The sequence below is a fragment of the Stomoxys calcitrans genome, chromosome 5 (genome assembly GCF_963082655.1).
Source record: "Stomoxys calcitrans chromosome 5, idStoCalc2.1, whole genome shotgun sequence".
Taxonomy (NCBI): Eukaryota; Metazoa; Arthropoda; class Insecta; order Diptera; family Muscidae; genus Stomoxys; species Stomoxys calcitrans.
The window spans coordinates 9,525,024-9,551,495 of record NC_081556.1 but is presented as its reverse complement, the minus strand read 5'-3'; the positions used below and the strand labels follow the sequence as shown (position 1 = coordinate 9,551,495).

Below are 26,472 nucleotides of genomic sequence, written 5' to 3'. Positions count from 1 at the left end.
TTCAAAGCAAAAATTAATTAATGAGCTTTATCCAAAAAAAGGATAAAGCTCAAGAAAAAGTTAGTGAGTTTTTTCATAGAAAAAGTTAATTAGTCAGCTTTGTCATAGAAAAAGTTCATTAGTGAGCTTTTTCATAGAAAAAGTTCATTAGTGAGCATTTTCATAGAAAAAGTTCATTAGTGAGCATTTTCATAGAAAAAGTTCATTAGTGAGCTTTTTCATAGAAAAAGTTTATTAGTGAGCTTTTTCATAGAAAAAGTTTATTAGTGAGCTTTTTCATAGAAAAAGTTCATTAGTGAGCTTTTTCATAGAAAAGGTTCATTAGTGAACTTTTTCATAAAAAGTTCATTAGTGAGCTTTTTTATAGAAAAAGTTCATTAGTGAGCTTTTTTATAGAAAAAGTTCATTAGTGAGCTTTTTCAAAGCAAAAATTAATTAGTGAGCTTTATCCTAAAAAAGGTCCAATAGTAAGCGTTTTTAAAGAAAAAGTTAATTGCTGAGCTTTTTCTTAGAAAACGTTTATTAGTGAGTTTTTCCATAGAAAAAGTTCAATAGTGAGCTTTTTCATAGAAAAAGTTCATTAGTGAGCTTTTTCATGGAAAAAGTTCATTAGTGAGCTTTTCCACAGAAAAAGTTCATTTGTGAGCTTTTTCATAGAAAAAGTTCTTTGGTAAGCTTTTTAATAGAAAAAGTTTTTTAGTGCGCTTTTTCATAGAAAAAGTTCTTTTGTGCGCTTTTACACAGAAAAAGTCCATGATTGAGTTTCCTTAATTTATTTTCTTCTCAGTTCCTTGGGTTTTATATTTCCTTGTTTCCTTTAAAATTTCTTATATTTCCTCTACTCAAGAAACTAAATCGATTGCCAAAAGGTCAAAGATTGTTACCTTAAGAGATTACTCAAAACTACTGTAATAAGTCAGTGACACTCTTGGTGGTGGTTGATATCCTTCCGAGTTCTTAAGAAAATAAAACAAATTCAAACAAAAAAAAAAAAAACACGAAATACTTTTGTTAAGGAGACACCACTTGGAAAAGTGACAGCAAGGCACCTTAAAATCTTATCATCAAACAAGTCAAGGTGAAACAACACCAACAATGCCAACTTAAAGAAAATAATTTATCCCTTCCAAGGACCAAACGGCAATAAACGTAACTATGAAAAAGGAAATCAACGCAGACGGCTGCTTGTAATGCAAGAAGACCAGTCAGTACCAATCCCTCTTAACTTGACAAAAGCCTTAAGGAAGAATATATTGAAAAAGTTGGCAAGTCCTTCAAAACTCTTACCTGTATTGGGTGGGGTAGCTTGAGGTGTAGCAGCAGGGCTAACGCAGCCACTACCTCCACCTCCTGCTGCTCCACTGCTGCTGCTGACATTGCCAGCATCCAACAAATGGGCCGATGAATGAGCCGCCAGCGGCGTTGAAGACATAATACTATGCTGTGATGATGAATGGCCATTATCGAATAAATCGGATGTATTGATGCGCGGTTCCGGCAATGATAAAGGACCGGAAGCATTCATATCCAAATCCAAAGGAGGGGAATTTTCCCGCACACAGGACATTAAACCTCCAGACATGCTGAAAGAATAAAAAATGGAAAATTTGTTAGTAAAAGATAATAAAACCAATTTATATTTAAATACATTTTTAAACTCAATTTCCCTTTCATAACCATTTCAAATGGCTTGCCTAACTTCGTTTGAAAGCAATCTAATTGCTTGACTGCTTCATTCCAGGCAATTTGAGTTTGACCTATTTCTGATGCTTACACTTCCAGATGCTCTTGCTGCATCTGGGACATGACCAAGGATTTGCTGCTTGGTCAATTTTGAATTTCCTTCGAATTCTGCATCATTGAACGTCAAGAGCCAAACCAACCAAACAGCAACAGCACTCAATGGTTAAAGCCACATTAAAGGGGAAAAAAGCTTTTTGCAAATCAAATTAAAACCAAATGAGTTTCAATGAAATATCTATGGAAAGGAGATGGTAGTTGGTTTCGATGTCCTTTTTGTAAACAGAAATTTGGTCTTAAGAGAAAATTTTTTTAAAATCTTGTCTTTGGAGAATTTTTATAGAAATTGGGTTAAAAAAAATTTTATAAAATTTTTCTTTGGCAAAAATTTTGAAATTTCGTCTTAGAGAAAACTTAATGGAAATATTGTATTTGGAGAAAATTTCATGAAAATTTTGTCTTTAGAGAAAATTTCACGTTAATTTGGTTTTAGGAGTTTCAATGGAGTTAACTCGTTAAAAGAATTTATTTCATAACATCCTAAAAGTATGCTACAAAATAATTTTTCACAATGCTTAATACACTACTTTGTAAACGTATGGTGTGTTATAGCCTTTTACAAACTTCTTAGAACCCAAATTTAAAGAACAAACTAATGTTATTTCAATATATGAATTAAATTTATTATTTCTTTATGTTTACTAATAAAATAACATTTATTTTACTATTAAATTAATTATTTATTTTATTTTAATTTTTATTTATTAATTGTTTCTTGTCTTATACACCTTTAAGCCATAAATTTCCAGAGAAAAATATAAAGTTTTAAATAAATGCATGTACACTCCCCTTTGGTTGCCCAACAGGAGCGTGTTGATTAATTTATAGCCCCATTTAATCAATATCAAAGTTTTCTATACCATAGCCAAAGGCATGATGGCAATATACCGTTCTCCTTTTCCTCCCACTCCATTAAAGTAGGTGGACATGCCATGCCAAGCATCACAAACTTGGCGCTTGAATCTTTCATGTCACTCAAACCGCATCGAAACTCACATAGTGAGAAGCATGGATGCTGTTCTATCTATCCATCTAAGGGGTAGCATATTTGCGTGACTGTCTACACCGCCCAAGTGTTGTGGATGTGAAAAACATTCTTCTTCTTCTTCTTCTTGTTCCTCATGGTGTACAGTTGTTTGGATTTGTTTGGCCGTTTGATAGAATGGATTGTCTAGCTATATGCCAACGAAGGCGTAAATGTATGTGTGTTTGTCTCTGAGTGAATGGCAGAGATACCATTTAATACCTCAACTTTTATAATTGACTTAGTATGAAAGATTTATGGCTGCCTCCAAAGATTTATGTTATTAGTAAAAAAACGAAACATTTTTTTTTGTCAAATTTGCCAGCCTGCCTTAGAGCATTGAGTGAGGAGGGCTAACATATTTCTGGTGTTATCACTTTTCAAAAAGTCTTAGAAAATTTATTAAAAAATTTTTTAGCATACATTCAGGAATGACACGGTAGACAAGTTGTGAGACATTTTTGTCATTTTAGGGTAAATAAGGAAAAAGTGTCAGCGTTGGACAAAGTGTCTGACAAAATGGGAAAGACATTTTGAAAGATTTCACACAATGATACTGATTAATGAGCACTAAGATTGGATCTTTGATAAATATAAATTGGTAAAGTACAGGGAAATTGTAATTGAATTTAAAGTTTGAATAACTCAAATGTGAGAAGTTTGTCCCGTCTTGCATTACTTTCAGATACATTCTATAATAGCCCCATATTGGCATGATCGATTAATAAGTTCTGTTTGGGGGTGGGTGAATCGATCTATAGCTTGATACAGCTCCCGTATAAACCGATCTCCCGATTTTGATTATAGAGCTCCTACAAGGCGCAATTCTTATCTGAATGAACTGAAATGTTACACAATGACTTCTACAATGTTCGGCATTCATTTATGCTCCAAAACGGACTATAACTTGATATAGCTCCAATAACAAACAGTTCTTATTCAATATTCTTTGTTTGCCGGAAAAGAGATACCGCGCAAAGAACTCGACAAATTCGATCCATGGTGGAGGGTATATAAGATTCGGCCTGGCCGAACTAAGTACGCTCTTACTTGTTATATATCGGATTTTAGGAAAATATTTTAAAAATTTTTATTTAAGTTTATAAAAATTTAAATCTTTGCACATTAATCTTTCCCTCAACAAAGTTTCCACAAGTGTCTTTTAATTCTTTTACAATGTTCCTACAACCTCTTCGCCCCCCCATAAATATTCGCTCTCTTCTCCCTCATTCGATTAATTTTCAAATTATGAGTCATTATTAAGCCTTGCCACCCACCATGCAGCATAGGATCTTAGAGGCACACATTTCATTTATCGATTCATAAGCCTCCCCCTAAATTCCCCATAATGGCTCACATGTGACGCAATAACTGAACGAACAAATATAAATTCAAAATGATTTATACATTCTGATAAAGCATATTTTAGTGTCATTAACATTTCGCACACACCCGGAGGAGGAAATCATAGAAATATGGATGATACAAAGTGAAATGATGGTGGGGCGGTGGTGCTGGTGTATTCATGCATATGATGATAAGTCCTTAGACACGCACGAACAACAAACAATGGATGAAAGAGCATATTATAATTAATTTCTTTGTAAAATCAGCCAAGATCCACATGATTAACGATGACTACTGCTTAGAATATGCAGAAGAAGGAGAAGAAAATCAAAGCGAATTTATATTTAATCTCTACACAAAAACTTAAATCTATAACACCAAGCATTAAAATTCCTCTGTATGGGGAAATTTTTGGCTTTAAGTGATTGCCATTTAAATTGCATTAACCTGAAGTTGTTGTGAATATTTCGCCTCCAGACTCATCACGTTTGCCATTTTCTTTCGCACAACTCATTTGGCATTCTAATGAAATTTTCGTTTATTTGCTTTTGTCTATGTTGTTGATGATTTTTGCAATTTTCCGAAAATTAAGATTGGACGCAATGCAGCAGACAATTGCTCTGTGCCATGTATCTATCCCCTTACCAGTGAAGAAGGGGAACCAATTGGGAAAATTACAACAGTATGCCGAAAAAAGTATAGAACTAAAACCGAAAGAAATATTTTCTTTCCAAAAGATGCAAATATGACGAGGAAAAGTGGGCTATATTTGGCCGTTCTTTGCCCTTTATCTCTTTATAGGCAGACACAGGATAATGGATAAGAATTGCTAGGCTATTGGAATTCGGACCATATTTGGTTTGGAGGTTGGAGGAATGAAGTAGAAGTCATTAGGCAAAATTTCTACCAAATCGTATGAGAATTGCGCCCTCTAGAGGCTCAAAAAGTCAAGATCACAGATCGGTTTATATGGCAGCTATATCAGGTTATGTACCGATTTGCGCCATACTTAGCACAATTATTGGAAGTTATAAATAAAAGACTTCACGCAAAGTTTCAACCAAATCGCATGAGAATTGCGCCCTCTAGAGGCTCAAGAAGTCAAGATTCCACATCGGTTTATATGGCAGCTATATCAGATTATACACCGATTTGTATCATACTAAAGAAAGTTGTTGGAAGTAATACCAAAACACCACGTGCAAAATTTCATTCAAATCGGATAAGAATTGCGACCTCTAGTGGCTTAAGAAGTCAAGACCCAAGATCGGTTTATATGGTAGCTATACCAGGTAATAAACCGATTTGAATCATACTTAGCACAGTTGTTGGAAATGACACAACGTGCAAATTTACAGCCAAATTGGATAAGAATTGCGCCCTCTAACGGCTCAAGAAGTTAAGATCCAAGATCGGTTTATATGGTAGCCATACCAGGTACTACACCGATTTGAATCATACTTAGCACAGTTGTTGGAAATGATACCAAAACACCACGTGCAAAATTACAGCCAAATCGGATAAGAATTGCACCCTCTAAAAGTTGAAGAAGTCAAGACCCCAGATCAGTTTATAAGGCACCTATATCAGGCTACTAATCGACTTCAACCATACTTAGCACAGTTGTTGGAAGTGATAACAAAATACCACGTGCAAAATTTCAGTCAAATCCGACGAGAATTGCGCCCTCTAGAGGCTTAAGAAGTCAAGACCCAAGATCGGTTTATATGGCAGCTATATCAAAACATGGTCCGATTTGGCCCATTTACAATCCCAAACGACCTACACTAATAAAAAGTATTTGTGCGAAATTTCAAGCGCCTAGCTTTACTCCTTCGAAAGTTTGCGTACTTTCGACAGACAGACGAACGGATATGGCTAGATCGACTTAAAATGACATGACGATCAAGAATATATATAATTTATGGGGTCTTAGACGCATTTTTTGAGGTGTTACAAACAGAATGACGAAATAAGTATACCCTTAATCCTATGGTGGAGGGTTTAAAAAAATAATTTCATGCAAAATTTCAGCAAAATCGAATAATAAATACGCCCTCTAGCGGCTCAAGAAGACAAGATCCGTGATCGGTGTATCAAAACATGAACCGATATAGACCATTTGCAATTCCAGGCATGGGATAGATGTGAGCACCACACAGGCTGGAAAATTGAAATCCGATGAGTGTGGTGTTGACTGCTGTCACCAGCAGCTTAGCTACGAACTTCCCGGCGCGTCCACAGGTTGCGGATAGTGAAATGATCCATGCGGAGTAGTTGCAACTGCAGTCGTGGACAATCAGCGCCATCGAGCGGAGAGTCTCAGTGAGAGGCTGAGCGGCCCTGGCTCTTGCGTAACTACTGAGTGCCTATGCTGCTCGATGTGACAAAGCGAGTTATTGACGTCTTTAAATAACCAATGTCCAACCTTTTCCTGCAGCAATCAGTCCTTTGGGCCGGAACGAGCTTGCTCACCAAAGGAGCTCGACGAGGATCGCCATATTCACATGAAAATGTGGTTACAACATTTACAATTTCAACCGATCCACCCTAATATTTAGTATTCGTGCAGAGATTCAAGCACCTAGCTTTATTCCCTCGAAATTTAGCGTGTTTTCGACAGACGGACAGACGGGCAGACATGGCTAAATCAACTTAGAATGTCAAGACGATATAGACCATTTACAATTCTAACCGATTTACACCAACAGGAAGTATTCGTGCAAAATTTCCGCCGCCTATCATTATTCCCTCGAAATTTAGCGTGTTTTCGACAGACGGATAGACGGGTGGATATGGCTAAATCGATTTAGAATGTCAAGACGATATAGACCATTTACAATTCTAACCGATTTACGCTAACAGGAAGTATTCGTGCCAAATTAAAGCGCCTATCATTATTCCCTCGAAAGTTAGAGTGCTATCGACAGACGGACGGACATGGCTTAATCGACTTAGAAGTCAAGACGATTATATTCTTGATATATATACTTTTATACTTTAATGGGGCTCAGATCATTATTTTGATGTGGTACAAACGAAACGACGAAATTTAAATATGCTTTGGTTATTTTGATTTGTTTTTAGTGCTTTGTTCAAATTTAAAATTTTTTAATACGACAATCACTTGAAAAATATATGCGCCTAAAAGCATGCTCCAAAAATAAGTCATCTTTTAACACTAAAATATTAACCATTCGAATCCAAAGCTGAACAAAAACGATGAAAATTTAATAAAAAATCAATAATAATTAATTTTTTTTTTTTTTTTTTAATAAAAACAGTTTTTTTTCATTGTAATTGTGTTTTACAAACATAGAAAATAAATTTTTAAAATTTATTTCACAAAAAGGTTAGGAATGGGGTATAAGATAAACTTTTAAAGAAATATATGGAGGTTGTCTAAAATAAACTTTTAAAGAAACACTTACGATACCTTAACAAAAATACCGAAACCCAAATGGTAGAAATCTCGAAACTGGTGGGGCAAAAATTCCTTGGGACAAAAGCCCACCCACAAAATAGACATGGAGCACGATGAAGGCAATATAGGTGCCAAATGAAAGGTATTTAAGAGAAAAGTACGAATCTGATATAAAAATAGGCCCCAATGTTAGCCACCCAAAAAAATCCTTTCAAATTGGCATGTGAAAGGGGCAATATGGGTATCAAATAATAAGGGTTCCGGAAATTGAGTACAAACCTGATATGAATGCTAACAGGACCAATTATGTTCTTATATATATCTTTCTTATATCTTATATATAAATATATATGGATTTGTGTTTGTTTGTATGTTCCGTATAGACTCAAAAACGGCTGAACCGATAATGACTCCATGGTGCAAATAGGGTACTACATTTTTTGATATCTGAAGGGGGAACGGACCCTCCCCCTAACCCTAATTTTCAGAAACGCTGGATTTCGGAGATGGGTGGTGCGATTTATGCGAAATTTTGTGTGATCTCTTATAGTAACCTAAAAACAAAAATTTGGTATCCAAATTTCGGATGGGGTACCTAGGGGTACGCCCCACCCCAAAACGTACCAAATATTGGGTTGTCCAAAAAGTAATTGCGGATTTTTTAAAAGAATGTAAATGCATTTTTAATAAAACTTAGAATGAACTTTAATCAAATATACTTTTTTACACTTTTTTTCTAAAGCAAGCTAAAAGTAACAGCTGATAACTGACAGAAGAAAGAATGCAATTACAGAGTCACAAGCTGTGAAAAAATTTGTTAACGCCGACTATATGAAAAATCCGCAATTACTTTTTGGGCAACCCAATATATATATAAAGACCAATCATCTTCTCTTATATATAAAAATGAATTTGTGTTTGTTTGTATGTTCCGTATAGACTCAAAAACCATTGAACCGATTTTCTTGAAATTTTCGCAGATGATGCACAATGGCACCATGGTAAAAACAGGGTACTAAATTTTTTGATATCTGAAGAGGGGCGGACCCTCCCCCTTACACAATTTTCAGAAACGCCAGATTTCGGGATAGGTGGTGAGATTAAGGCGAAATTTTGTGTGCTTATAGTACCCTAAAAATAAAAATTTGATATACAAATTTTGGATGGGGTAACTAGGGGGGACGCCCCACCCCAAAACCTAACAAATATATATATACATTAATAAGGACAATATGGGACTCAAATGAAAGGTATTTAAGATTAGGAAACGTATCTGATATCCAATTGTCAAACCAAGTGTGTGGGGGACCTCCCCAACCCCCAAAACACCCCTAAATCTGACATATTTACCGACCAAGGCAATATGGAACTCAAATGAAAGGTATTGGCGAGTAGATTACGAATTCACAACATATTCGTTATACATACATTGTTTTGTTTTCAAACACTATGCCATAATGCAGGCACTGTATGTTTAAAGGCATTAAATGTACGTGAGTACAACAGTTTAATGTTGCCGAAAATCTCTTAAGCGATTTAGTAGATCTGTAAATTTACAAACGAAGTCTTAAAGCATTGCAGATGGGAAAAGTACTTGAAATATGATGCTATCCTCTACTCAACTAAAACCTTTGAGTTTTACTTTTAGTTCATCATCATCACCATCTTAGAAATAAGTAAGTTTTAAGTAAGTTTTCTAACATAAACTTTTAACATTAATTTTTAATTTATAAACATGAAACATTTTCCCTTAATTGACTAACACTTTGTGAAACTCCAAGGCAGTTTTTCCCCTAATGCTTTTACAAAATTTACTTTTTCTCTCCCGCCCATTAAAACTCCTGACAATCTTATAAACGCCATCAGTTTATCCACACCATATTTTAAGTGTTTTTATTTTTTGCTAATACAAAAAAAAAGTATCTTTCCACAGAAAGGGTGAGCAGGGGGGACAAGGATTGCTGAGATGTGGCTGTTGAAAAGGTTTGTGGCCTTTTTGTTGGCGTTTTTTAGCAAGAGCTCATTTTAGTTGAAGACCTCTTAACACTGGCAAGCATAAAGTAAGAGTGCAATTAAAAAAAAACTACCTTAATATTATTTGCAACGCGCTTGAAGTACGTCTTACTTTGAGTGTAAGGTGATAGAAAGTGAATAATGGTGTGTGTGTGTGTGTGTGTTTGTTTGTTTGTATGAAGAGCGTAATGATGTTGATTAAGATCTCAAGGAAGCGTTTATTACAGTTGCTAAATATTTATCCGTCCACGGAAAAGTGAAATGGCCAAGAAGCGTGAAGAAAAACAAAAACGGAGAGCTTGAAAAAATATAATCTCCAATTTAGCAAGTGTATAATTTGAGTTGTGAAATATTTAAAACTGGGGAGGACTCAGAATAAATGGAAGTTATTTACTGTAAAGAACCGGGCTATGAAAGGAAATGAATAATTAAGCAAATAAAAGTTTAAACCAAAAGTAAGTTGCTTGACATACTTTTCTGCTTTGGAGAGGGAGCAAAATTGCAGGGAATAAAATACTTGAAAGTTTGTAAAACGAAAGCAAAAGCATTAACAATAAATCAAGTAACACAGATTTTATAAACCCCTAAGTATATGCTTCATGTTTTTGCGCACTGAAAAAGATTTAGAATTATTGGTCTAGGCTGCGTATAAGTGTTATTATTTAAATATTATTATTATTCATACGATCCCATGGACTGTACAGTGTACATCCATAAACATTTTCAAAACAAAAAAAACCAAAAGGCTCCTTACGCCAAAAGTACTACCCAAAAATAAAAGTGGACCGATCGGGACAATATGGGATTCAAATTCAAAGGTATTCAGGAGTAGAGTATGATTCTCATATTAAAAATTGGGTCCAAGTAACTGGGGGCCGCCCCAACCCCAAAACCCCTTAAAATACGTTTACCGGACGATCATAAAAATATGGGACTTAAATGAAGGGTATTCGGGAGTAGACTGCAAATATGGTCAGGAAGGGGAGGGGGGGCGGACCCTCCCCCCTACCTTAATTTTCAGAAATGCCAGATCTCGGTGATGGCTGGTGCGATTTAAGCGAAATTTTGTGTGCTCTCTTATAGTACCCTAAAAATAAAAATTTGGTATCCAAATTTTGGATAGGGTACCTAGGGGGACCGCCCCACCCTAAAACCTACCAAATATATATTTAGACCAATCACGACAATATGGAACTCAAATGAAAGGTATTTAAGATTGGAAAACGAATCTGATAATCAAATATGAAGTCAAGTATTTGGGTAACCGTCCCACCCCCAAAAGACTGCTAAATCGGACATATTTGCCGACCATGGTAATATGGGGCTTACAGAAAAGATATTTGGGAGAAGAGTACGACATTGATATCCACTTTCGGAACCAGGTTTCTGGGGGTCCTCCCCTCCCCCAAATAGGACCTATTTACTGGCCATGGCAATATGGGGCTCAAATAAAAGGTATTTGAGAGTGGAAAACGAATCTGTTATCCAATTGTAGAACTAAGTGTTTCGTGGGTCACACCACCCCCAAAACACCCTCCAAACAGGACCTATTTACTGACCATGGCAATATGGGGCTCAAATAAAAGGTATTTGAGAGTGAAAAACGCATATGTTATCTACCTGTACGACTAAGTGTTTCGTGGGTAGCACCACCGCCCAAAAAAAACCCTCAAATCACACATATATACCGACCATGGCAATATGGATCTTAAATGAAAGGTCTTTGGGAGTAGAGCACGAAATTGAATTTCACTTTTGCGACCAAGTCTCTGGGGGTCAACCACACCCCCAAACAGAGTTTTTACTGACCATTGCAATGTGGAGTTTAGATAAAATTTATTTGAGTGTTCAAAGATCCACAGGAAAATTGGAATACATTTTCGAATGAAATTAAGCAGAAATTTCCAACTTTAGAGTACTCCTCTCCAACATAGCATAATCGGGCGCAGCGGAGCGGGCCTAAAATAAAATTTTGACAACATTTTCTATAAAAATAAAATTTTAACAGAAATTTTTGTAAAAAAATAAAATTGTGACAGAATTTTCTATAGAATTAAAATTTTAACAAAATTTGGTATACAAATAAAATTTTGAAAAAATTTTCTAAAAAAAACTAATTTTTAAGAAAAATTTCTACAAATAAAATTTTGAAAAAAATTTTTTAAAAAATAGTTAAAATTGTTAAATTTTTTCAAAAATTAAATTTTCTAGAAAAGTAAAGTATTAAAGAAAATTTTTGAAAAAAAAAATACAAAATTTCTATAAAAATTAACTTTTTTGAAAACTTTCTTTTAACACCAAATTTAAGTAAATTTTAAATATTTTAAAATATTATTTGAAAATGTTTAAGGCTGTCTATACTAAAAATTCTTTAAGAATTGACAGTTTTCTACATGTCAGCAGCATCGTTAAAGTAGCACTTAATAGAAAAACATTTTTTTGTACTTTTTATTTTTAGAATAGAGAAAAATTGTCTGCCTAATTGATGAGGGGGGAGGCGGTATGGCTGTTGGTGCCCTGACAATTTATGGTTTATTTTGAATTGAACGTAATAACAAAGTGCTTGATGCTCACAATAACCCATTCAGGGTTATGATGAATGAACTCTCATATGAGTGTATATAAGCAATATACACATCACTCGATGGATGGTTGGCTGGATGGGTAATTGGATGGTTGGCTGCCTATCACATATGTTAAGCCTCACCCCTAGAAACTGAGTCATCATCAACATCATTATATTCGGATGTATTGGCTGGGGCTGGAAAAGAAATCATCATCATCGTCGTCGTTGTCGTCAGTGTTTTCAATGAAAGTGACAATGACAATGGCAATGACAGTGACATTTGTTTATTCAACTATGCCAGGAAGCATATAAAATTTTGTTTTTTTCTGATCATGCAGATAAATATGAGATTTATGAAGGGGCAAATTCTTTGGCCTGTTTGTTATTTTTGATATTGCAAAAATATTTTCCATCACAAACAGACATGTATAGGTGATTAGATATGGGGACAGCAGGAAATTATAGTAGAAATTTATGAAATCAAATTTGTTGACATGAATTTGATATCATGATTGGCATATTTAAATAAGGCTATGGGATAAGAAATAAATACGGAAGAATAAATCATTTTTTTGGCTAAGAAAGAATATTGAAATAAAAAATATTAAATAATTAAAAAAGAAATAAATAAATAAAAAGTTATATAATTAAAATAAAAATCTAAAAAATATTATTTTTTAAAATTTCTAAAAAGTTTCCATAAAATTAAGAAAAATTAAAAAAAAAATAATTTTTTTTAAAAGATAGAAAAAGAATTTTTCATTACAAAAAATCAACAAACTATTTAAAACTTTAAATCTGCCCCATCAGCCAAGCATAGAAGCTTTAATTTCCAAATACCATTTAACGCTACACCCATTCTATCTTCTGCATTACCCATGCCATTGGGTACTCTTCTGACAAAACATCATTTAATCAACTTTTATTGCACTTAATGAAAATGCAAGTGCAGCTTCAATTGTTGCTGTTTGTTTAGCGCTCACTCACACAGCGGGTGGGGAAATTTTCAAATTAAATTCGTTTAAAAATTTTAATTAAATGATGAGAGCTACTATTATTGCTGCTGCTACTGTTGTTGATGTGCATGTTTATTGACAATTTAAAGTTCTGTTAATGTCACACAAAAGTTCAAGGTTTGAAAAACGAAAGCAAATAACAATAATTGAAAGTAATTAAAACTGATAATGTTTTAATAAAGAATTCCGCAATTGTTGTCATATATTCACAAAAACAAAATCCTTTAAAGTGGTGATGTGAGTAAAACTAAACGAAAAACATTGAATGTTTTTATATACTGCCTGAAAATATGCTTTAAAAACTAAACAAATTTGGAAGCCAAATGCTTCAACACCTGGAAAGAATAAAATGAACGAATCTTCATATAGCGGAATGGGTGGTGAGTTTAAGAAAAGAGAGGCTATGAAAAGGGTTGCCAACTCAAAATTTATTATATATGTATAAAAAATTTACTAAAGAAATTTTTCGTATAGAAAAATTTCTTTAGTAAATTTTTCGTATAGAAAAATTTCTTTAGTAAATTTTTCGTATAGAAAAATTTCTTTAGTAAATTTTTCGTATAGAAAAATTTCTTTAGTAAATTTTTCGTATAGAAAAATTTCTTTAGTAAATTTTTCGTATAGAAAAATTTCTTTAGTAAATTTTTCGTATAGAAACATTTCTTTAGTAAATTTTTCGTATAGAAACATTTCTTTAGTAAATTTTTCGTATAGAAAAATTTCTTTAGTAAATTTTTCGTATAGAAAAATTTCTTTAGTAAATTTTTCGTATAGAAAAATTTCTTTAGTAAATTTTTCGTATAGAAAAATTTCTTTAGTAAATTTTTCGTATAGAAAAATTTCTTTAGTAAATTTTTCGTATAGAAAAATTTCTTTAGTAAATTTTTCGTATAGAAAAATTTCTTTAGTAAATTTTTCGTATAGAAAAATTTCTTTAGTAAATTTTTCGTATAGAAAAATTTCTTTAGTAAATTTTTCGTATAGAAAAATTTCTTTAGTAAATTTTTCGTATAGAAAAATTTCTTTAGTAAATTTTTCGTATAGAAAAATTTCTTTAGTAAATTTTTCGTATAGAAAAATTTCTTTAGTAAATTTTTCGTATAGAAAAATTTCTTTAGTAAATTTTTCGTATAGAAAATGTTTTTTAGCAAATTTTTCGTATAGAAAAATTTCTTTAGTAAATTTTTCGTATAGAAAAATTTCTTTAGTAAATTTTTCGTATAGAAAAATTTCTTTAGTAAATTTTTCGTATAGAAAAATTTCTTTAGTAAATTTTTCGTATAGAAAAATTTCTTTAGTAAATTTTTCGTATAGAAAAATTTCTTTAGTAAATTTTTCGTATAGAAAAATTTCTTTAGTAAATTTTTCGTATAGAAAAATTTCTTTAGTAAATTTTTCGTATAGAAAAATTTCTTTAGTAAATTTTTCGTATAGAAAAATTTCTTTAGTAAATTTTTCGTATAGAAAAATTTCTTTAGTAAATTTTTCGTATAGAAAAATTTCTTTAGTAAATTTTTCGTATAGAAAAATTTCTTTAGTAAATTTTTCGTATAGAAAAATTTCTTTAGTAAATTTTTCGTATAGAAAAATTTCTTTAGTAAATTTTTCACTAAATTTTTTTAGTGAAGCTTAGTCAGCAAATTTTCTGTGGTAAAGTTCCCAGAAAAACTTCTTTAAGTAATTTTTCCTAGTTAAATTACTTAAGTAAATCTTTTCTAGTAAAGAATTCTCTAGTAACATTTCTTAAGTAAATTTTTGTAAAAAGATTTCTTTTTTTGTTTGTTTCTCTTTCTAGACGAGCTCAATGATCGGAGATGCAAATGGAAAAGGAAAGCCAAAGATAGCAACACACACCAGCCACTATGAGACACGTTTCGTCGTTGGTTAGAAGACTTTTCAACCATATTAGGTGTGATGGCTTCAAGGGCCGTGCGTTGGTATGTTGTATTTGAATCGTATTAATAGCGAAAACGCATCTATGATACAATTACCATATTAACCAAGCTCGACAACCCTGCTTATAAGGTGTACTTTTCCCAATTCATGTATTTTTGTGTAATGACACACATGCTGTCTGTGGCAAATTACACTTCTTCCGTACTACACATGATTTTGTTCATCTGTTGGAAGTTGTATTGATGGCTTCGAACGCTAAGACTACGGCAATGGCTCTCGCTGTTGCTCCGAGTGTCCAAGTTCGAATCCTGGCCGGGCTCTGCCGATTTGTTGGGCTTTCCTTTTTCATTTGCATCTCCGATAATTGAGCTCGTCTCGAAAGAGAAACAAACCAAAATTGTAAAATTTAATGATCTTCGACCTAACAGGCAAAAAAAAAATTGAAAAATTAAAAATGCTGCAAAGCTCGGCCAGTATTCGAACCTGGGCAGAAACAGCGAGAGCCATTGCCGTTGTCTTAGCGTTCGAAGTCTTCAATACAACTTCCAACAGATGAACAAAATCATGTGTTGTACGGAAGAAGTGTAATTTGCCACAGACAGAATGTCTTTCATTACACAAAAATACATGCATTGGGAAAAGTACAGCTAATAAGCAGGGTTGTCGAGCTTGGTTAATGTGGTAATTGTATCATAGATGCGTTTACGCTATTAATACGATTCAAATACAACGATTTCGCACTTAATGTTCTGCTATGATCCCTAACAACTAAACCAAGCATGGTCCGAATCGGTCTATAACCTGATATAGCTCCCACATAAACCGATCTCCCGATTTGACTTCATGAGCCCCTGGAAGCCGCAATTTTTGTCCGATTTGCCTGAAATTTTGCATATAGCGTTCAATTATGACTTCCAACAAGTATACCAAGTACTGTCCAAGTCGGTCTATAACCTGATATAGCTCCCATATAAACCGATCTCCCGATTTGACTTCTTGAGCCTCTGGAAGCCGCAATTTTTGTCCTATTTGGCCGAAATTTTGTATGCTGTGTTGTGTTATGACTTCCAATAAGAGTATCAAATGCGGTCCGAATCGGTCTATAACCTGATATAGCTCCCATATAAACCGATCTCCCGATTTGACTTAACAAGCCCTTACAAGATGCAGTTTTGACAAATTTGGCTGAAATTTTGCATGAGGTGTTCCGTTATGACTTCCAACAACTGTGCCAACTTGGGTCCAAATCAGTCTATAACCTGATATAGCTCCCATGTAAACCGGTCCCTCGATCATCCTTGTTCGGTTCCTAGAAGCTTTAATTTTTGCTGGCTGGACAGAAGTTTGGTATGTAGAATAAAATTGTGCTTAATGTTGGGTTCCCAAGATTCGATACGGCCAAACTTAGCACGCTTGTACTTGTTACCATTTATTTGCACCCCTCCCCTAATTGCTATGGTCTCTAAACTTCCAATAACCACAATACCAATTAAAATTGTGTTTATTTCATTTGCTTTAGGCGCAAAACATTTACATCTCTTCTTTCTGTGTGGTATACAACAACAAAACTGTTGTCCTAAGTTTTGTTGTTATATCTCTCCCTTCTGTGGAAAACATCCAAATCATTATTATCATTAAGTCATCACGTTTTGCTAAAGGGCCATTTTGTTTTGGGCCATTAAATAATTTGCCTCTAATTGGCAGACATAACATGTACCGTTCAAATTGAGTATTTTGTTGAGGCTTTATGGATTTTATAGCAATTATTAATAGGGGGCTATTAGCAAATCTGACGCAGAAGTAGATAAGAGAAGAGGAACTCAATGGATGTGGCCAGATGATAACAGCAAAAAAACAAAGCACAAAAGATTTTTGAAGTAAATAAAACTTTCACTTTAAAAATAACTAAAATGGCAAATGGGATTTTGTAACTTGGATGCAATTTTTGGCCATTAGGGAGACTAATGAATAGTTATTCCAAGCTGATATCAAAGTTGTTTCAATGGCAAATCCATTATGAGTTTATGAAGGTTCGATTATGTAACGCTATTATATGAGTTAATTATTTCATTTCATAATTTCTCTGAACTGTTGAAGGAAGATGGGGCCTTTTGATTGTATTTTTTTCTTATCGCTATTTCTATTTTGTTTAACTTTACTACTTTTTATTATTTATTAATTTTTTTAAAATATTTTTTTATTTGTTCCATTTAATTTAAAATTTTACAAAAATTTTTTTTCATGTTTTTTTTTCTATTTTGTATTTTCTTATTTACTTTTTAAACCCATGAAACGTTGCTTAGTGAAAACTATATTTGTTTTAAATGTATTTTTGTTTTGATACTTTTTTTAACGGACAACCTTCATAAAAAACCCAACACATAACACTAGCGGCCAACTATGAAATTTCCATTTCAAAAGTTACTCTCGACTATTAGATTTTATAGGTGAAAATGAAGACACTATCATGCTTTCTATGATGACGGATCTTTAATATAATAAAAAAAAAACCAAAAAAAAAACGCTGGGTGAAGAAATGTTGGGCAGTTGTCTGAATTTAGTACCTGATGTTGGTAGTGAGTGAGTGCAGTTGATGATGACGCCGATGATCATGTTGCTTTCTTGTTGTTGTGCTGGTACTTAAATAAAGTTATGATTTTAGACAGTTTCCACTTTTTTAAACTTTTTTTATTAGTTCATTATATTGTTTGGCTTTGTTGTTATAAACCAACAACAGCAGCAATGTGATTACCACGAAAAAGCAAAAACAAAGCAAATATTCAACAGCCAAAAACCGCCATAAAACCATTGAGGCCAACATCAGCACAACCATTACCACCGCACCAGTCGGCAACAATAACAAAAAAAACAATGGACCATTTGAAATTAACACCAAAGCGTGCGATTTTCTTGTAACTGAGGAGATTTGTTATGCTTTTGTTTTGCCTTCTGAATGAATTGATGGCTGAGATTTTGATGGTGGGGGTTTTGCTTTTCTTTTCAAATTGCCATGGTTGTGAACAAAAAGAAAACCAAACCAGAGTTTTTAAAGAAAATTTGCCAAGAAAGTAAGTAACATGGTTAGGCGAAAAAAGAAAGAAGGGAAAATTACAATTTAAACGGGAAAATTGAAAATCATATACCAAAACAATAAAAAAAAACAAAATTTAAGACAATTTACTTAAAAAAAATAATTTTAAGGAAAAATCAATTAAACATAATTTTCTAAGAAAAATTTACTAAAAAAATTTTTTCAAGAAATATTTACTAAAGAAATTGCTTAAGAAATATTAACCAAAGAAAATCTTCTAAGAAAATTTTACTTAAGAAATTTCTTTAGAAAAAATTTACTAAAGAGTTTTAAAAAAAAAAATTAACTAAAGAAAGTTTTTTAGAAAAAATTTACTAAAGAAATTTTTTAGAAAAATTTTACTAAAGAAATTTTTTTAGAAAGAATTTACTAAAGTAATTATTTTAGAAAAAATTTACTAAAGAAATTTTTTTAGAAAAAATTTACTAAAGAAATTTTTTTAGAAAAAATTTACTAAAGAAATTTTTTTAGAAAAAATCTACTAAAGAAATTTTTTTAGAAGATATTTACTAAAGAAGTTTTTTTAGAAAAAATTTACTAAAGAAATTTTTTTAGAAAAAATTTACTAAAGAAATTTTTTTAGAAAAAATTTACTAAAGAAATTTTTTTAGAAAAAATTTACTAAAGAAATTTTTTTAGAAAAAATTTACTAAAGAAATTTTTTTGTAGAAAAAATTTACTAAAGAAATTTTTTTTAGAAAAAATTAACTTACGAAATTTTTTTTAGAAAAAATTTACTTAAGAAATTTTTTTAGAAAAAATTTACTTAAGAAATTTTTTTAAGAAAAATGTACTAACGAAATTTTGCTACGAAAAATTTACTAAAGAAAGTTTTTTAGAAAAACTTTACTAAAGAAATTTTTTACAAAAAAATTAACCAAACTTTTTTAGAAAAAATTTACTAAAGAAATTTTTTTAGAAAAAATTAACTAAGAAATCTTTTTAGAAAAAATTTACTAAAGAAATTTTTTTAGAAAAAATTGACTAAAGAAATTTTTTTAGAAAAAATTTACTAAAGAAATTTTTTTAGAAAAAACTTACTAATGAAATTTTTTTAGAAAAAAATTTACTAATGAAATTTTTTCAGAAAAAATGTACTAAAGAAATTTTTTTAGAAAAGATTTACTAAAGAAATTAAAAAACAACATAACTTAAGAAAGTAAATTTTAAAGAGTTGTGTTCAAATTCAGATGTGTGCTTTCCAACCCACTCTGGTTGGGTTGGTATGCAAAGCACCGTGATCCATTTGACAAATTTCTGCTAATGATGATTCTGAGTAATCAGAAATCGCAATACAGAAAGCCGGTCAAATGCTTTTGAGCAACCTCACACATTTTGCCTTACTTTCGAAAGTTCTTTGCTGTGCTTTTCTTTGAATAGAAAGCATTGGTCTACAGCCTGACAAAATCCTTCAATGGAATCTAAATAAGACCAAAAAAGAGAGCGCAAACAGATAAAGGAAAAGATTTACTTAAAAATTTTTTTTAGGAATACTAAAGAAAATTTTTTTAGGAATATTTTACTAGGAAAATTTTATTAAAGAAATTTTACTAGGAAAAATTAACTAAAGAAATTTTTCTGGGAAACTTTACTACAGATATTTTGCTTTGAAAATTTTACTAAAAAAAAACTTTTCTAGGAAAAATTCAAAAACTAATTTTTCTAGGAAAAATTTATTAAAGAATTTTTTTTGGAAAACTTTACTAAGCATTTTCTAAAAAAAATTTACTAAAATTTCTTTTGATAAAAAAAACTTTACTAACGAAATTTTTCTGGGAAACTTTATTACAGATATTTTGCTGGGAAAACTTTACTAAAACAACTTTTCTAGGAAAAATTCAATAAAGAATTTTTTCTAGGAAAAATTAACTAAGGAAATTTTTTTGGAAAACTTAACTAAGAATTTTCTAGGAAAAATTTACTAAAATTTCTTTTGATAAAAAATTTACTAACGAAATTTTTTTGGAAAAATTTTTGCTGAGAAAACTTTACTAAAAAAACTTTTCTAGGAAAAATTCAATAAAGAATTTTTTCTAGGAAAAATTAACTAAAGAAATTTTTTTGGAAAACTCTACTAAGAATTTTCTAGGAAAAATTTACTAAAATTTCTTTCGATAAAAAATTTACTAACGAAGTTTTTCTGGGCAAACCTTACTACAGAAATTTTGCTAAAAAAAACTTTATTACAGAAAATTTTTGGAAAAAACATTTTTCTATAAAAAATTTACTAAAGAATTTTTTCTAGGAAAATTTTACTTAATATTTTTTTTTTTATAAAAAATTTACTAACGAAGTTTTTCTGCAAAAACCTTACTACAGAAATTTGGCTGAGAAAGCTTTACTACAGAAAATTTTTAGATAAAATTACTCAAGAAATTTTTCTAGGAAGAATTTTCTTAAGAAATTTTTCTACACCAAAACTTTACGAAAGAAATTTTTCTATACAAAAACTTTATTAAAGAAATTTTTCCGTACGAAAAATTTACTAAAAAATATACTTAAGGAATTTTTTTAAAAACAACTTAAATAAAAATTTTTTTCCAGGAAAAATTAAAAATTTTCTTAAGATTTTCTTTAAAGAATTAAAAATTTACTAAAGAAAAATTTACTTAACAAAATTTTCTAGGAAAAATTAACTAAAGAAAAGTTCCTAGGAAAATTTTACTGAAAAAAATTTTTACAGAAAATTTTATTCAAGAAATTTTTCTAAGAAAAATTTACTAAAGAATTTTTTTTTTAAGAAAAATTTACTAAAGATTTTTTTTTTAATTTTATTAAAGAAATTTAATTAAAGAATGTTTTTAAAAAAAAATTACTAAAGAAATTTTTCTAGGAAAAATTTATTTAAAGGATTTTTGCTTAAGAATTTCTTTGTTGAAAAAAGTTAAAATTTTTTCTTAGAAAAATTTACTAACGAACAAATTTCCTAAAGAGATTCTCTATTAAAAAATTACTTATGATTTATAAGGCACATTTTTTTAAAGAAAAATTTACTAATGGAATTGTTTTAAGAAAAAAATTATTAAAAAACTTTTCTAGGAAAAATTTATTTAAAACATTTTTCTAGGAAAAACTAAAGAAATATTTCTAGGAAATATTACTTAAACATTTTTTTAGGAAAATTTTATTAAAAAGATTTTTTTTTATATTTTTTTAAGAAAAATTTACTGAAGAAATTTGTCTAAAAACATTTACTTAAGGAATTGTTTTAAGAAAAAGTTACTTAAGAAATTCATTTATGGGAGAAATTAAATTAAAACAATTTTCTAAAAAGAAATTTTTGTAGGAAAGATTAACTAATTACTTTTTTTGAGAAAACATTCACCTAAGATTTTTTTTAGTTAAAATGTACTTAAGAAACATTTCTAAGAAAAATGTACTAAAGAAATTTTCTGGGAAAAATTAAAGAAATATTTCTATGAAATATTGACTTTAAACAGTTTTAGGAAAATTTTATTAAAAAAATTTATAATTTTTTTAAGAAAAATTTACTAAAGAAATTTTGTCTAAAAAAATTTGCTAAAATATTGTTTTGAGAAAAAATTACTTAAGAAATTTTTCTGGGAGAAATTTATTTAAAAAGATTTTCTAGAAAAAATGTACTAAAGAAATTTTTGTAGGAAAGATTTACTAATTACATTTTTATAAGAAAGTTTTACTAATTACATTTTTTATTGAAACATTTACTGAAAAATTATTTTTAGTATAACATTTCTAGGAAAAATGTACTAGAGAAATTTTCCTACGAAAAATGTACTAAAGAATTTTTCTAGAAAAAATTAACCAATGAATATTTTCTAGGAAAAATTTACTAATGACATTTTCTAGAAAAAATTTACTAAAGAAATTTTTCTAAGAAATATTTACTTATTTAATTTTTAATTTTTTTAGCTTGCTTTAGAAAAAAAGTGTAAAAAAAGGTATATTTGATTAAAGTTCATTCTAAGTTTTATTAAAAATGCATTCTTTTTTTTAAAAAATCCGCAATTACTTTTTGGGCAACCCAATATAAGCTTCTAGGAACGGAACAAGGATAATCAAGAGACCGAATTATATGATGTCAAATCGGGAGATCGGTTTATATGGGAGCTATATCAGGTTATAGGTTGGCACAGTTGTTGGAAGTCATAAAAGAACATCACGTGCAAAATATCAGCCAACTCGAATGAAAATTCTGGCTTCCAGGGGATCAAGAAGTCAAATCGGAAGATCGTTTAATATGGGAGCTATACCAGGTTATAGACGAATGTCAAATTGGCAGATCGGTTAATATGGGAGCTATTTTAAGTTAGACCGATTTTGACCATACTTGGGACACATGTTGGAAGTAGAAAAAGAATACCACATGCAAAATTTCAACCAAATCGGATGAATATTGTGGCTTCCAGGGGCTCATGAAGTCAAATCTGGAGATCGGTTTATATAGAAGCTATATCCGAATCTGAACCGATATGGTCCATTTGCAATCCCCAACGACCTACATCAATATTAAGTATCTGTGCAAAATTTCATGCGGCTAGCTTTACGCGTTCGACCGCTATCGTGATTTCGACAGACGGACGGACGGACTGACATGGCTAGATCAACTTAGAATGTCGCAGATCAATATTTCGAGGTGTTACAAACGGAATGGAAAATTTTAATAATTTACCAAAGAAAATTTTCAACGAAAAATTTTACTGGAGAAATTTATTTGGGGAAAAATTAATTCAAAAAATTTTTCTAGGAAAACTTTTCATATTAAAACTTTTGAACGAAATTTTTCCTGAAGCAAGGAAGAAATATTTCCATTCGGATTTTAAAGCTGTTTTTTGAATTATGTCTCTAAGTTAATCCCTTTTTATATTATCCCCTCTTTTACTCTTTTTATTCTTAAGGCTAGCCATATTTTACCTGTTTTTATTTGATGGAATGCCTCTGTTTTTTATATAATTCCAAATTTCCCACATTTTGTAGCACTCACTGAATCAATTTCAAAGGAAAATTATTTTTAGTCACCCACAAAAATCGATGTATCAATGGGGCTCTTCATTGGTATTTTTCTCATATGAGTATAGGCGAAGACGACACCACCTCCGCAAAGCATCCCCCCAAAAAATGCAAGGGAATCCTGTGTATTAAACTTTTTAAAAATAGATTTTGGTTTAAAGCGCCTATAATGATTATTTTTCATCAATATCTTGTTGTTGGAATTCAATTAGCTCTAAAAGAGCTAGAATTGACAATTAAGCTTTAAAGATGATTATGGCCTTTTTGGCCTTTTGTGCTGTTAGATGATAACATTGATCGCCTTATTGTGGAAGGTGATAACACTGACACAGCATCTTTGGAGGCCTTCATTACCCGGCTAGTTGGCCATTATAAACCCATTAAATGAAATTACAACTTTTGACAATAATTTTTGACCATCCAACGAGGAGTGTTGATTATTTTTTGGCCATTGTTTGGGCCATAGACAGAAGAAACTTTTGCTTTTTGTGGGAGTTTTGTTTTTCTTTCAACATTTATCACACACAGCACTTTGGCAATGAAAACAGACATTAAAAATTATTTTTTGCCATTTTAGGAGATTTTCAAACTAAGATCTTTTTCTTTCGTAGTTGAACTTTGGAACTTTATATTTTTTTTTCACTGGTCACATTTTCTTGTTTTTTTATTTTCTTTTATTGGTTCGCCACATTTGTGTTCGTTGGTAGAAATCCTGCTTTAAACTAAATCTGTAAATGATTCACTTTGAGTACGAATGAATGACATATTTGTCAAACATGTGGAAGCATTTGGTTGTTGTTATTGTTTTTGTTGGGAAAAATTGCTAGCTGGTGGCTGTTTGAGTATTCAGTGGCCTCCTCCCTTCGAATATTCATTGCCAGACCGTGCAACAGTCACAGAGCACGAAATAAAGCAGCAGTATAAAAGGAGAGACGGACATACTGACAGCCAGACCGACAGACAGACAGACATACAGAAAGGCACATAGCTCTTTCTTAGCTGGGGGTTGAAGACAACGTCACCACCATTAGCATCAACATCGTCATTATTATCTCAACCATCATCATCGTAATTGTCATGCTCATTTACGTATCATTACATGACAAACCCACAAAAATAGTCATGTCACCAACACACCCAAACTCACACGTGAAATGCTAATAAAATTTCAACATAAAAATAATACAGTGGGCAAAAGGAGAATTTAACTAACGTATCCCGCTGATGAAAATACAAAATAAAAATGCATTTTTTATTAACCAGAATTTTTTACATTGTTTACTTATAATAAAAAATATTAAAAATAATATTTTTTATGAAAAAATTAATAATAAAGTACCTGGTACTTAAAAAAGTACTTGGTACTTAATAAAGAACTTGCTACCTAATAAAGTACCTGGTACTTTTTAGAAACTGGTACTTAATAAAGTATCCGGTACTTGATAAAGTACCTGGTACTTAATAAAGTACCCGATACTTAATAAAGTACCTGGTACTTAATAAAGTACCTGGTACTTAATAAAGTACCTGGTACTTAATAAAGTACCTGGTACTTAATAAAGTACCTGGTACTTAATAAAGTACCTGGTATTTAATAAAGTAACTGATACTTAATAAAGTACCTGGTACTTGGTTAAGTGTCTGGTGCTTGATTAAGTATCTGGTGTTTAATAAAGAACCTGGTATCTAATAAAGTTAAGCTTCCGTCAATAAATAAAGTATCCGGTACTTAATATACTACTGTACCCGGTACTTAGTTAAGCTTCTGGCAATAAATAAAGTACCCGGTACTTAGTAAAGTATCCGGTTCTTAATAAAGTACCTGGTTCTTAATGAAGTACCTTGTACTTAATAAAGTACCTGGTACTTGATTAAGTATATTGTGCTTAATAAAGTACCTGGTACCTAATTAAGTACCTGGTAAATAATAAAATACCCGGTACTTAGTATCATAAAAAAATTATTTTTTGTAAAAATTTCTTTTTTGTAAAAAATCTATTTTTTTAAAAAAAATATTTTTTATATTTTTTATATAATTTCTTTAAGCTATTTTTTATTAAAAAATTATTTCTTGTAAAAAAAATTATTTTTTATAAAAAAAATTACTTTTTATAAAAAAAAAAAAATTTATAAAAAAAATTATTTTTTATAAAAAAAATTATTTTCTATAAAAAAATTATTTTTTAGAAAAAAAAAATTTTAAAAAAACTATTCTTTATAAAAAAAGATTTTAAAAAACAAAAAGGTATTTTTTAAAATAATTATGAAATTTTTTTTTAGTAACAAAATTTTTTTTTAGTAACAAAATTTTTTTTAAGAAATATATTTTTTGTAAAAATTTACTTTTTATAAAAAAAATAATTTCTTATGAAAAATGTATTTTTATAAAAAATAATTTTTTTATAAAAAATATTTTTTTTTATAAAAGCTTGTTTTAACTTTTTTCTTGCAAAAAGTTTATTTTTTATAAAAATTTTTTTCTTCAAATTACATATTTCTTACAAAAAATTATTTTTTATAAAAAATTAATTTCTTACAAAAAATTTTTTTTTATAAAAATTTTATTTCCTACAAAAAATTTATTTTTAATCAAAATTTTTTTCTAAAAATATTTTTTTTTGTAATATTTATAATATTTATAATTTTTAATGGTTTGCCCAAAAAGTAATTGCGGATTTTTTAAAAGAAAGTAAATGCATTTTTAATAAAACTTAGAATGAACTTTAATCAAATATACTTTTTTTACACTTTTTTTCTAAAGCAAGCTAAAAGTAACAACTGATAACTGACAGAAGAAAGAATGCAATTACAGAGTCACAAGCTATGAAAAAATTTGTCAACGCCGACTATATGAAAAATCGGCAATTACTTTTTGGGCAACCCAATATTTTTTTTTGCCTTTTGTAGTCTTGTTGTATTTATATTTCACCCCACTGTGTCATTTAAAGAAAATCCCCTGCGTAAAAACTCCTGTCATTTTAAAAAGCTATTGGCTTTATCCGAACAAGCCAACAACAAAAAATGTCAAAAGGTTTGAGATGGCGTTTAGCATGATACGCATTACACTTCTGACTGTCATCTTGCCCCGATGCTCCTTAACTGAACTTGAAAAAAAAAAGAAAATCATAAAAAAAATGTTTTAATACGGAAAACACATAAATTTTACACGTGCAAATGACGATGCTGCTCAAACCCAAGGAAGTGAGAAGCTTTATATGGTACTTAGTGCACAAGTTAAACAGAGGGTGCTTGAAAGGATTAGGCAACATTTTGAATATTGGTAGATGAGATTTAGGAGGTACGGGT

General features: G+C 30.5%; 1 protein-coding gene across 3 annotated transcripts in view; it reads right to left on the bottom strand.

The window, feature by feature from the left end:
• LOC106081237 (serine-rich adhesin for platelets) overlaps positions 1–26,472 on the bottom strand; it is a 199,105-nt gene that overhangs the window by 152,163 nt on the left and 20,470 nt on the right. The window contains exons 1-2 of one of the 3 annotated variants that reach the window (XM_059370368.1): positions 23,071–23,829; positions 1,288–1,583 (exon numbers count right to left, since the gene is read on the bottom strand). In XM_059370368.1, coding sequence (XP_059226351.1) covers positions 1,288–1,583; positions 23,071–23,126 — 352 coding nt within the window. In that variant the 5' untranslated portion in view covers positions 23,127–23,829. Of the gene's footprint in view, positions 1–1,287; positions 1,584–23,070; positions 23,830–26,472 lie in introns of those variants that run through there. The other 2 variants (XM_059370369.1, XM_059370370.1) reach the window with 2 other exon arrangements.